The 13,099-nt window shown below is 45.3% G+C and overlaps 1 protein-coding gene across 1 annotated transcript in view; it reads right to left on the bottom strand.

The window, feature by feature from the left end:
- Nucleotides 1-3,827: 3,827 nt before the first annotated feature.
- LOC311124577 (unconventional myosin-XV-like) overlaps nt 3,828-13,099 on the bottom strand; it is a gene marked incomplete at both ends in the record, with an annotated part of 29,463 nt that continues 20,191 nt past the window's right edge. The window contains 5 exons of the mRNA XM_084198693.1: nt 3,828-3,948; nt 6,825-6,919; nt 7,317-7,429; nt 7,641-7,738; nt 10,128-10,221. Coding sequence (XP_084054819.1) covers nt 3,828-3,948; nt 6,825-6,919; nt 7,317-7,429; nt 7,641-7,738; nt 10,128-10,221 — 521 coding nt within the window. The remainder of the gene's footprint in view (nt 3,949-6,824; nt 6,920-7,316; nt 7,430-7,640; nt 7,739-10,127; nt 10,222-13,099) is intronic.

Raw genomic sequence — 13,099 nt, 5'->3', positions numbered from 1 at the left:
TTTAGCCGTATCCTTATTCTAGTCCTCCTCTGTTCCTCCGGTGATGTAGAGGCTAACCCAGGCCCTGCAGCCCTCAGTATCACTCCTACTCCCCAGGCGCTATCATTTGCTGACTTCTGTAATCGCAAAAGTCTTGGTTTCTTGCACATAAATATCAGAAGTCTACTTCCTAAGTTTGAGTTATTCACTGCGTTAGCACACTCTGCCAACCCTGATGTTCTAGCAGTGTCTGAATCCTGGCTCAGGAAGGCCACCAAAAATTCTGAAATTTCCATCCCCAACTATAACATTTTCCGTCTAGATAGAACTGCCAAAGGGGGTGGAGTTGCAATCTACTGTAGAGATTGCCTGCAGAGCTCTATCATACTATCCAGGTCTGTGCCCAAACAGTTTGAGCTTCTACTTCTAAAAATCCACCTTTCCAGAAATAAGTCTCTCACTGTTGCCGCTTGCTACAGACCCCCCTCAGCCCCCAGCTGTGCCCTGGACACCATATGTGAATTGATTGCCCCCCATTTATCCTCAGAGTTTGTACTGCTTGGTGACCTAAATTGGGATATGCTTAATACCCCAGCCATCCTACAATCCAAGCTAGATGCCCTCAACCTCACGCAAATTATCAACGAACCTACCAGGTACAACCCTAAATCCGTAAACATGGGTACCCTCATAGATATCATCCTGACTAACATACCCTCTAAATACACCTCAGCTGTCTTCAACCAGGATCTCAGCGATCACTGCCTTATTGCCTGCGTCCGTAACGGGTCCGCGGTCAAACGATCATCACTGTCAAACGCTCCCTAAAACACTTTAGCGAGCAGGCCTTCCTAATTGACCTGGCCCAGGTATCCTGGATGGATATAGATCTCATTCCGTCAGTAGAGGATGCCTGGTTGTTCCTTAAAAGTAATTTCCTCTCAATCTTAAATAAACATGCCCCATTCAAAAAATACAGAACTAAGAACCGATATAGCCCCTGGTTCTCCTCAGACTTGACTGCCCTTGACCAGCACAAAAACATCCTGTGGCGTACAGCATTAGCATCAAATAGCCCCCGCGATATGCAACTTTTCAGGGAAGTTGGGAACCAATATACACAAGCAGTCAGGAAAGCAAAGGCTAACTTTTTCAAACAGAAATTTGCATCCTGTAGCACTAACTCCAAAAAGTTTTGGGACACTGTAAAGTCCATGGAGAATAAGAGCACTTCCTCCCAGCTGCCCACTGCACTGAGGCTAGGAAACACTATCACCACCGATAAATCTACAATAATCGAGAATTTCAACAAGCATTTTGCTACAGCTGGCCATGCTTTCCATCTGGCTACCACTACCCCGGCCACCAACTCTGCACCCTCTGCTGCAACTTGCCCATGCCCCCCCCGCTTCTCCTTCACACAAATTCAGACAGCTGATGTTTTGAAAGCGCTGCAAAATCTGGACCCCTACAAATCAGCTGGGCTAGACAATCTGGACCCTTTCTTTCTAAAACTAGCCGCCGAAATTGTCGCAACCCCTATTACTAGTCTGTTCAACCTCTCTTTCATAACGTCTGAGATCCCCAGAGATTGGAAAGCTGCCGCGGTCATCCCCCTCTTCAAAGGGGGTGACACTCTAGATCCAAACTGCTACAGACCTATATCCATCCTGCCCTGCCTTTCGAAAGTATTTGAAAGCCAAGTTAACAAACAGATCACCGACCATTTCGAATACCACTGTACCTTCTCCGCCATGCAATCCGGTTTCCGAGCTGGTCATGGGTGCACTTCAGCCACGCTCAAGGTCCTAAACGATATTATAACCGCGATTGATAATAGACAGTACTGTGCAGCCGTCTTCATCGACCTGGCCAAGGCTTTCGACTCTGTCAACCACCGCATTCTTATTGGCAGACTAAATAGCCTTGGTTTCTCAAATGACTGCCTCGCCTGGTTCACCAACTACTTCTCAGATAGAGTTCAGTGTGTCAAATCGGAGGGCCTGTTGTCTGGACCTATGGCAGTCTCTATGGGGGTGCCACAGGGTTCAATTCTTGGGCCGACACTTTTCTCCGTGTATATCAATGATGTCGCTCTTGCTGCTGGTGACTCTCAGATCCACCTCTACGCAGACGACACCATTTTGTATACATCTGGCCCTTCATTGGACACTGTGTTAACAAACCTCCAAACGAGCTTCAATGCCATACAACAATCCTTCAGTAGCCTCCAACTGCTCTTAAACACTAGTAAAACTAAATGCATGCTTTTCAATCGAACGCTGCTGGCACCCGCCCACCCGACTAGAATCACCACTCTCGACGGGTCTGACCTAGAGTATGTGGACAACTACAAATACCTAGGTGTCTGGTTAGACTGTAAACTCAACTTCCAGACTCACATAAAGAATCTCCAATCCAAAGTTAAATCTAGAATCGGCTTCCTATTTCGCAACAAAGCCTCCTTCACTCATGCTGCCAAACATGCCCTCGTAAAACTGACTATCCTACCGATCCTTGACTTCGGCGATGTCATTTACAAAATAGCCTCCAACACTCTACTCAGCAAATTGGATGTAGTCTATCACAGTGCCATCCGTTTTGTCTCCAAAGCCCCATACACTACCCACCACTGTGACCTGTACGCTCTTGTTGGCTGGTCCTCACTTCATGTTCGTCGTCAAACCCACTGGCTCCAGGCCATCTATAAATCACTGCTAGGCAAATCCCCGCCTTATCTTAGCTCATTGGTCACCATAGCAGAACCCACCCGTAGTCTGCACTCCAGCAGGTATATCTCACTGGTCATTCCCAAAGCCAACACCTCCTTTGGCCGCCATTCCTTCCAGTTCTCTGCTGCCAATGACTGGAACGAATTGCAAAAATCTCTGAAGCTGGAGACTCTTATCTCCCTCAATAACTTTAAGCATCAGTTGTCAGAGCACCTTACCGATCACTGCACCTGTACACAGCCCATCTGAAATTAGCCCACCCAACTACCTCATCCCTATATTGTTATTTATTTTGCTCCCCAGTATCTCTATTTGCACATCTATCATTCCAGTGTTAATACTATTGTAATTATTTTGCACTATGGCCTTACCTCCATAACTTGCTACATTTGCACACACTGTATATATATTTCCTGTTGTATTTTTGACTTTATGTTTTTTACCCCATATGTAACTCTGTGTTGTTTTTATTGCACTGCTTTGCTTTATCTTGGCCAGGTCGCAGTTGTAAATGAGAACTTGTTCTCAACTGGCTTACCTGGTTAAATAAAGGTGAAAAAAAAAAAAAAAAATAAAAAAAAAAAAATAATCTACTGGGTGAAATACCACAGTGCGCCATCACAGCAGCAAGACTTGTGACCTGTTGCCACAAGAAAAGGGCAACCAGTGAAGAACAAACACCATTGTAAATACAACCCATATTTATGTTTATTTCTTTTCCCATTTGTACTTTAACTATTTGCACATTGTTACAACACTGTATATAGACATAATATGACATTTGAAATGTCTTTATTCTTTTGGAACTTCTGAGTGTAATGTTTACTGTTAATATTTATTGTTTATTTCACTTTAGTTTATTATCTACTTCACTTGCTTTGGCAACGTTAACATACGTTTCCCTTGACAATAAAGACCTTAAATTGAAATTGAATTGAGAGAGAGAGAGAGAGAGAGAGTGAGAGAGAGAGAGAGAGAGAGAGAGAGAGAGAGAGAGAGAGAGAGAGAGAGAGAGAGAGAGAGAGAGAGAGAGAGAGAGAGAGAGAGAGAGAGAGAGAGAGGTAGAGAGAGAGAGAGAGAGAGAGAATTGGGGAGCAGACAGACAGACAGACTGACCTCCGGGCTGTAGTCCTGGGGGGTATGGTCTGCTGGCGGGGGCCTGACCCCTCTCCTCCTCTCCTCCAATCCCTCCTCCTCCCTTCATCCGGCCTGTCATACTGGCCGGCTTGTCCAGGTCCTGAGAGAGACGGAGAGAGAGAACAGTGGTGAGACTAAAACAGCCTGATGGACGGAGAGAGATGGACGGAGTGAGAGAACAGAGGGAAGGAGGTCTCCGAATTGGCCCAGTCATGAGAACTCTATCCTCCCTGGGGAGTACCATACACACCCTAAGAGCTGCACACACAGCCTTCTGCTCTGCTCCCAGAGATCCCCCAGACAAACACACACACACAGCCTTCTGCTCTGCTCCCAGAGATCCCCCAGACAAACACACACACAGCCTTCTGCTCTGCTCCCAGAGATCCCCCAGACAAACACACACACAGCCTTCTGCTCTGCTCCCAGAGATCCCCCAGACAAACACACACACAGCCTTCTGCTCTGCTCCCAGAGATCCCCCAGACAAACACACACACAGCCTTCTGCTCTGCTCCCAGAGATCCCCCAGACAAACACACACACAGCCTTCTGCTCTGCTCCCAGAGATCCCCCAGACAAACACACACACAGCCTTCTGCTCTGCTCCCAGAGATCCCCCAGACAAACACACACACAGCCTTCTGCTCTGCTCCCAGAGATCCCCCAGACAAACACACACACAGCCTTCTGCTCTGCTCCCAGAGATCCCCCAGACAAACACACACACAGCCTTCTGCTCTGCTCCCAGAGATCCCCCAGACAAACACACACACAGCCTTCTGCTCTGCTCCCAGAGATCCCCCAGACAAACACAAGCACACATTGGGAGAATGTGAGCTAGTTCAGGAGTTCATGTGTTATGTTATGTTATAATGTGTTATAATGTGTTATGATTTGTTATGATGTGTTATGTTATGATGTGTTATGATGTGTTGTGTTATGATGTGTTATGTTATGATGTGTTGTGTTATGATGTGTTGTGTTATGATGTGTTGTGTTATGATGTGTTGTGTTATGATGTGTTATGATGTGTTGTGTTATGATGTGTTATGTTATGATGTGTTGTGTTATGATGTGTTGTGTTATGATGTGTTGTGTTATGATGTGTTATGATGTGTTGTGTTATGATGTGTTGTGTTATGATTAGGGCTGTCAAATGATTAAAATTTTTAATCAAATTAATCAGAATTTTCAGTGGATTAATCATGATTAATCACTATTTGCAATTACACCTGAATCCTAACAATTTTTTTTCTGAAATGCATACGATGTCCCACTCACGTGCAACAGACAGGAACTGTTCTTTACAAGCCTCCGCAAAATGACGCTCCTCAGTTTTTAATATAGTCAGCGCAAAAGACTTCAGTTCCCACGTGTCACTGATTAAATGTGCAGTTACTCCGAGGTAATTGTTGTTACTCACTGATGTCCAATGGTCTCCTGTCAGGGCGATATGATTTACTTGAGCCAAGACCTCTTTCCTTTTTTCTTTTTCGTTTTCATAGAGCTCGTGGATTTTCTTCATAACTGTGGCTCTTGACGGTGGCTTATAGAATGAGTCTTGAGACGCCACTTGCAAAACATCAAGGAAACCTGAGTCTACAATGCTAATGGGTCTACAATCCTTTGCAATCCATTTTGCTATTGTGTTGGTCAAATTATCTGAGGTTGATTTTGTTAATTGCCTGCAAACATTCAGCGTGGTCTGGCGCAAACCACTTGCTGAATCTGACGGGTCTGAGTTTGGCGTTGACATGGTACTTCAAGCTTGAACAGCTCCGGTGAAATTGAAACTCCTTCTTACAAATCTTGCAAATAACCTTGTACTTGTTAACTGTACCATCATCATTCTTTTTATATTTGAATCCGTCAATAGGCCCACTTTGCTCACCTTGCTCCATCTCGCCTCTAGCTCCCAACCACTTTCCTGACCTGAATAATTTGTCACACTGCGCATGCGTGAAATGCGTTAAAAAAATTGACGTAATTAACAGCAAACAACTAATTAACGTCGTTAACGCGCTATTTTTGACAGCCCTAGTTATGATGTGATGTGTTATGATGTGTTGTGTTATGATGTGTTGTGTTATGATGTGTTGTGTTATGATGTGTTATGATGTGTTGTGTTATGATGTGTTGTGTTATGATGTGTTGTGTTATGATGTGATGTGTTATGATGTGTTGTGTTATGATGTGTTGTGTTATGATGTGTTGTGTTATGATGTGTTATGATGTGTTGTGTTATGATGTGTTGTGTTATGATGTGTTATGTTATGATGTGTTATGATGTGTTGTGTCATGATGTGTTATGTTATGATGTGTTGTGTTATGATGTGTTGTGTTATGATGTGTTGTGTTATGGTGTGTTATGTTATGATGTGTTATGATGTGTTGTGTTATGATGTGTTATGTTATGATGTGTTGTGTTATGATGTGTTATGTTATGATGTGTTATGATGTGTTGTGTTATGATGTGTTGTGTTATGATGTGTTGTGTTATGTTGTGATGTGTTATGATGTGTTGTGTTATGATGTGTTGTGTTATGATGTGTTATGTTATGATGTGTTATGATGTGTTGTGTTATGATGTGTTGTGTTATGATGTGTTGTGTTATGATGTGATGTGTTATGATGTGTTGTGTTATGATGTGTTGTGTTATGATGTGTTGTGTTATGATGTGTTATGATGTGTTGTGTTATGATGTGTTATGATGTGTTATGATGTGTTGTGTTATGATGTGTTGTGCCCAATGGCATGAGAGGGAACCCGGCGTCTGAATCCAGCAGCCCTCCAGTTGTATGAAATACGGTAGCTTAGTAACTTAATCACCCCGCTGTAGTCTGCTCCATTCATCCTGTACACACACACACACACACACACACACACACGCAGAGGATCAGATGGCCTACAACGTATTGTGAATAAACAGGCCCAGGTTGAAGAGGAGGTGTAGCCAGCTGTGTGAGTCTCACCGTGCTGCCGTCTGATAACACAGGGTTGAAGAGGCTGTCCAGGTATTGCTCCATCCCTCTCTGAGTCTGACCATCGCTGAACCCATCAGCCTCCACTGGAGAGGAGACACAGTCATTATCATTATACTGGTGTGGTGTGTGTGTGTGTGTGTGTGTGTGTGTGTGGTGTGTGTGTGTATGTGGTGTGTGTGTGTTGTGTGTGTGTGTGGTGTGTGTGGTGTGTGTGTGTGTGGTGTGTGTGGTGTGTGTGTGTGTGTGTGTGTGTGTGTGTATGTGGTGTGTGTGTGTGTGTGTATGTGTGTGTGGTGTGTGTGTGTGTGTGTGTGTGTGTGTGTGTGTGTGTGTGTGTGTGTGTGTGTGTGTGTAGTGTGTGTGTGTGTGTGTGGTGTGTGTGTGTGTGTGTGTGTGTGTGTGTGTGTGTGTGTGTGTGTGTGTGTATGGTGTGTGTGTGTGTGTGTGTGTGTGTGTGTGTGTGTGTGTGTGTGTGTGTACCGTGGCTGGAGTATCCCTCAGAGTCTGGCAGGCTGTATTCAGGTTGGGGGGTGCTGAGTGGGGGGGGCGGGGACATCTCCTCATCACTGTCAAAACCACTGCCAAACAGAGTCCTGGTCACACACACACACCTGCGTGATTAGTAACATTCCCTGAGACCTGAAGACTTGTGTTAGCTCCCCAGACCTGAAGACTTGTGTTAGCTCCCCAGACCTGAAGACTTGTGTTAGCTCCCCAGACCTGAAGACTTGTGTTAGCTCCCCAGACCTGAAGACTTGTGTTAGCTCCCCAGCGAATGCCTAGACTGTGTTAGTGTGTACTCACAGGCTGGTGTTGGTTCTGACTGTGTTAGGATCCTCAGCTGAGATGATGAAGTAACTCTTCTGTTTGGGGAAGTCAGACGGCAGCTCCAAGTCTGAGATCTAAAACAGGACTCAGTTAGCGCCAAACCGTTTTCAAAGTCTGACATCTAAAACAGGATTCAGTTAGCGCCAGACGTTTTCAAAGTCTGACATCTAAAACAGGATTCAGTTAGCGCCAGACGTTTTCAAAGTCTGACATCTAAAACAGGACTCAGTTAGCGCCAAACCGTTTTCAAAGTCTGACATCTAAAACAGGACTCAGTTAGCGCCAAACCGTTTTCAAAGTCTGACTTCTAAAACAGGACTCAGTTAGCGCCAGCCGTTTTCAAAGTCTGACATCTAAAACAGGATTCAGTTAGCGCCAAACCGTTTTCAAAGTCTGACATCTAAAACAGGACTCAGTTAGCGCCAGCCGTTTTCAAAGTCTGACATCTAAAACAGGACTCAGTTAGCGCCAGACGTTTTCAAAGTCTGCCATCTAAAACAGGATTCAGTTAGCGCCAGCCGTTTTCAAAGTCTGCCATCTAAAACAGGACTCAGTTAGCGCCAGACGTTTTCAAAGTCTGACATGTAAAACAGGACTCAGTTAGCGCCAGACGTTTTCAAAGTCTGCCATCTAAAACAGGATTCAGTTAGCGCCAGACGTTTTCAAAGTCTGACATCTAAAACAGGACTCAGTTAGCGCCAGCCGTTTTCAAAGTCTGACATCTAAAACAGGATTCAGTTAGCGCCAGCCGTTTTCAAAGTCTGACATCTAAAACAGGATTCAGTTAGCGCCAGCCGTTTTCAAAGTCTGACATCTAAAACAGGACTCAGTTAGCGCCAGCCGTTTTCAAAGTCTGACATCTAAAACAGGATTCAGTTAGCGCCAGCCGTTTTCAAAGTCTGACATCTAAAACAGGACTCAGTTAGGACTGAGCCGTTATTGCTCCTAGACGTATTGCTTCGTTATTAACAGGACTGAGCCGTTGTTGCTCCTAGACGTTTCCACTTCACAATAACAGCCCTTACAGTTGACCGGGGCAGCTCTAGCAGGGCAGAAATTTGACGAACTGACTTGTTGGAAAGGTGGCATCGTATGACGGTGCCATCTCAAGCTCTGTCAGGTTGGATGGGGAGCGTTGCTGCACAGCTATTTTCAGGTCTCTCCAGAGATGTTCGATCGGCTTCAAGTCCGGGCTCTGGCTGGGCCACTCAAGGACATTCAGAGACTTGTCCCGAAGCCACTCCTGCGTTGTCTTGGCTGTGTGCTTAGGGTCATTGTTCTGTTGGAAGGTGAACATTCGCCCCAGTCTGAGGTCCTGAGCGCTCTGGAGCAGGTTTTCATCAAGCATCTCTCTGTACTTTGCTCAGTTCACCTTTTCCTCGATCCTGACTAGTCTCCCAGTCCCTGCCGCTGAAAAACATCCCCACAGCACGATGCTGCCACCAACATGCTTCACCGTAGGGATGGTGCCAGGTTTCCTCCAGACGTGATGCTTGGCATTCAGCCCAAAGAGTTCAATCTTGGTTTCATCAGACCAGATAATCTTGTTTCTCATGGTCAGTGTCCTTTAGGTGCCTTTTGGCAAACTCCAAGCGGGCTGTCATGTGCCTTTTACTGAGGAGTGGCTTCCGTCTGGCCAATCTACCATAAAGGCCTGATTGTTGGAGTGCTGCAGAGATGGTTGTCCTTCTGGAAGTTTCTCCCATCTCCACAGAGGAACTCTAGAGCTCGGGTTCTTGGTGGTTCCAAACTTCTTCCATTTAAGAATGATGGAGACCACTGTGTTCTTGGGGACGTTCAATGCTGCAGACATTTTTTTGTACCCTTCCCCAGATCGGTGCCTCGACACAATCCTGTCTTGGAGCTTTACGGACAATTCCTTCGACATTACTTGGTTTTTGCTCTGACATGCACTGTCAACTGTGGGACCTTATATAGACAGGTGTGGGCCTTTCCAAATAATGGCCAATCAATTGAATTTACCACGGTTGGACTCCAATCAAGTTGTAGAAACACCTCAAGGATGATCAATGGAAACAGGATGCACCTGAGCTCAATTTCGAGTCTCATAGCAAAGAATACTTATGTAAATAAGGTCTTTCTGTTTTTTTGTTTTAATACATTTTCAAACATTTCAAAAAAACAGTTTTCGCTTTGTCACCCTTGATAACTCTCAGTTAGCCTGATAACTCAATTAGCCTGATAACTCTCAGTTAGCCTGATAACTCAGTTAGCCTGATAACCCAGTTAGCCTGATAACCCAGTTAGCCTGATAACTCTCAGTTAGCCTGATAACTCTCAGTTAGCCTGATAACCCAGTTAGCCTGATAACTCTCAGTTAGCCTGATAACCCAGTTAGCCTGAAAACTCAGTTAGCCTGATAACCCAGTTAGCCTGATAACCCAGTTAGCCTGATAACCCAGTTAGCTCAATGTGTGTATGTGGTGTGTGTGTTATACCCACCAGATCCATGACGTAATCATGACCGGCTAGCTCCGCCCACTGCCCATGCTCCTTCATCAGTATAGACCACCCCCTCCACGCCTCACACACCCCCCTACAGGAACACACACAGACACACTGGAGTGAAGTTTAAACATGTCACAATTATATTCGTGCAACAATGAAATGTGTTATTGTGTAATTATTGTACTTCCAACACGCTTTCAACATTTTCATATCCAGAGAATAGGAAACCTGTGTAGCAGGATGGTAGGATAGGATACCTGTGTAGTAGGCTGGTAGGATAGGATACCTGTGTAGTAGGGTGGTAGGATAGGATACCTGTGTAGCAGGATGGTAGGATAGGATACCTGTGTAGCAGGATGGTAGGATAGGATACCTGTGTAGTAGGATGGTAGGATAGGATACCTGTGTAGTAGGATGGTAGGATAGGATACCTGTGTAGTAGGGTGGTAGGATAGGATACCTGTGTAGTAGGGTGGTAGGATAGGATACCTGTGTAGTAGGATGGTAGGATAGGATACCTGTGTAGTAGGATGGTAGGATAGGATACCTGTGTAGTAGGGTGGTAGGATAGGATACCTGTGTAGTAGGGTGGTAGGATAGGATACCTGTGTAGCAGGATGGTAGGATAGGACACCTGTGTAGTAGGATGGTAGGATAGGATACCTGTGTAGTAGGGTGGTAGGATAGGATACCTGTGTAGTAGGGTGGTAGGATAGGATACCTGTGTAGTAGGGTGGTAGGATAGGATACCTGTGTAGTAGGGTGGTAGGATAGGATACCTGTGTAGTAGGGTGGTAGGATAGGATACCTGTGTAATAGGGTGGTAGGATAGGATACCTGTGTAGCAGGATGGTAGGATAGGATACCTGTGTAGTAGGATGGTAGGATAGGATACCTGTGTAGTAGGATGGTAGGATAGGATACCTGTGTAGTAGGGTGGTAGGATAGGATACCTGTGTAGCAGGATGGTAGGATAGGATACCTGTGTAGTAGGGTGGTAGGATAGGATACCTGTGTAGTAGGGTGGTAGGATAGGATACCTGTGTAGTAGGATGGTAGGATAGGATACCTGTGTAGTAGGATGGTAAGATAGGATACCTGTGTAGCAGGATGGTAGGATAGGATACCTGTGTAGTAGTATGTTAGGATAGGATACCTGTGTAGTAGGATGGTAGGATAGGATACCTGTGTAGTAGGGTGGTAGGATAGGATACCTGTGTAGTAGGATGGTAGGATAGGATACCTGTGTAGTAGGATGGTAGGATAGGATACCTGTGTAGCAGGGTGGTAGGATAGGATACCTGTGTAGCAGGGTGGTAGGATAGGATACCTGTGTAGTAGGATGGTAGGATAGGATACCTGTGTAGCAGGGTGGTAGGATAGGATACCTGTGTAGCAGGGTGGTAGGATAGGATACCTGTGTAGTAGGATGGTAGGATAGGATACCTGTGTAGTAGGATGGTAGGATAGGATACCTGTGTAGTAGGATGGTAGGATAGGATACCTGTGTAGTAGGATGGTAGGATAGGATACCTGTGTAGTAGGATAGGATACCTGTGTAGTAGTATGGTAGGATAGGATACCTGTGTAGTAGGATGGTAGTATAGGATACCTGTGTAGTAGGATGGTAGGATAGGATACCTGTGTAGTAGGATGGTAGGATAGGAAACCTGTGTAGTAGGATGGTAGTATAGGATACCTGTGTAGCAGGATGGTAGGATAGGATACCTGTGTAGCAGGATGGTAGGATAGGATACCTGTGTAGTAGGATGGTAGGATAGGATACCTGTGTAGTAGGATGGTAGGATAGGATACCTGTGTAGCAGGATGGTAGGATAGGATACCTGTGTAGTAGGGTGGTAGGATAGGATACCTGTGTAGTAGGATGGTAGGATAGGATACCTGTGTAGTAGGATGGTAGGATAGGATACCTGTGTAGTAGTATGGTAGGATAGGATACCTGTGTAGCAGGATGGTAGGATAGGATACCTGTGTAGCAGGATGGTAGGAGAGGATACCTGTGTAGTAGGGTGGTAGGATAGGATACCTGTGTAGCAGGGTGGTAGGATAGGATCCCTGTGTAGTAGGATGGTAGGATAGGATACCTGTGTAGTAGGATGGTAGGATAGGATACCTGTGTAGTAGGATGGTAGGATAGGATACCTGTGTAGCAGGGTGGTAGGATAGGATACCTGTGTAGTAGGATGGTAGGATAGGATACCTGTGTAGTAGGATGGTAGGATAGGATACCTGTGTAGCAGGGTGGTAGGATAGGATACCTGTGTAGTAGGATGGTAGGATAGGATACCTGTGTAGTAGGATGGTAGGATAGGATACCTGTGTAGTAGGATGGTAGGATAGGATACCTGTGTAGCAGGATGGTAGGATAGGATACCTGTGTAGTAGGGTGGTAGGATAGGATAACTGTGTAGTAGGATAAGATACCTGTGTAGTAGGATGGTAGGATAGGATACCTGTGTAGTAGGGTGGTATGATAGGAAACCTGTGTAGTAGGGTGGTAGGATAGGATACCTGTGTAGTAGGATGGTAGGATAGGATACCTGTGTAGTAGGATGGTAGGATAGGATACCTGTGTAGTAGGATGGTAGGATAGGATACCTGTGTAGTAGGATGGTAGGATAGGATACCTGTGTAGCAGGGTGGTAGGATAGGATACCTGTGTAGCAGGGTGGTAGGATAGGATACCTGTGTAGTAGGATGGTAGGATAGGATACCTGTGTAGCAGGGTGGTAGGATAGGATACCTGTGTAGCAGGGTGGTAGGATAGGATACCTGTGTAGTAGGATGGTAGGATAGGATACCTGTGTAGTAGGATGGTAGGATAGGATACCTGTGTAGTAGGATGGTAGGATAGGATACCTGTGTAGTAGGATGGTAGGATAGGATACCTGTGTAGTAGGATAGGATACCTGTGTAGTAGTATGGTAGGATAGGATACCTGTGTA

Source organism: Coregonus lavaretus (genome assembly GCF_964263955.1).
Source record: "Coregonus lavaretus genome assembly, contig: HAP1_SCAFFOLD_5037, whole genome shotgun sequence".
In the NCBI taxonomy this organism is placed as follows: Eukaryota; Metazoa; Chordata; class Actinopteri; order Salmoniformes; family Salmonidae; genus Coregonus; species Coregonus lavaretus.
The sequence above is the reverse complement of the archived record's forward strand: the minus strand, read 5'-3'. Positions and strand labels throughout refer to the sequence as shown.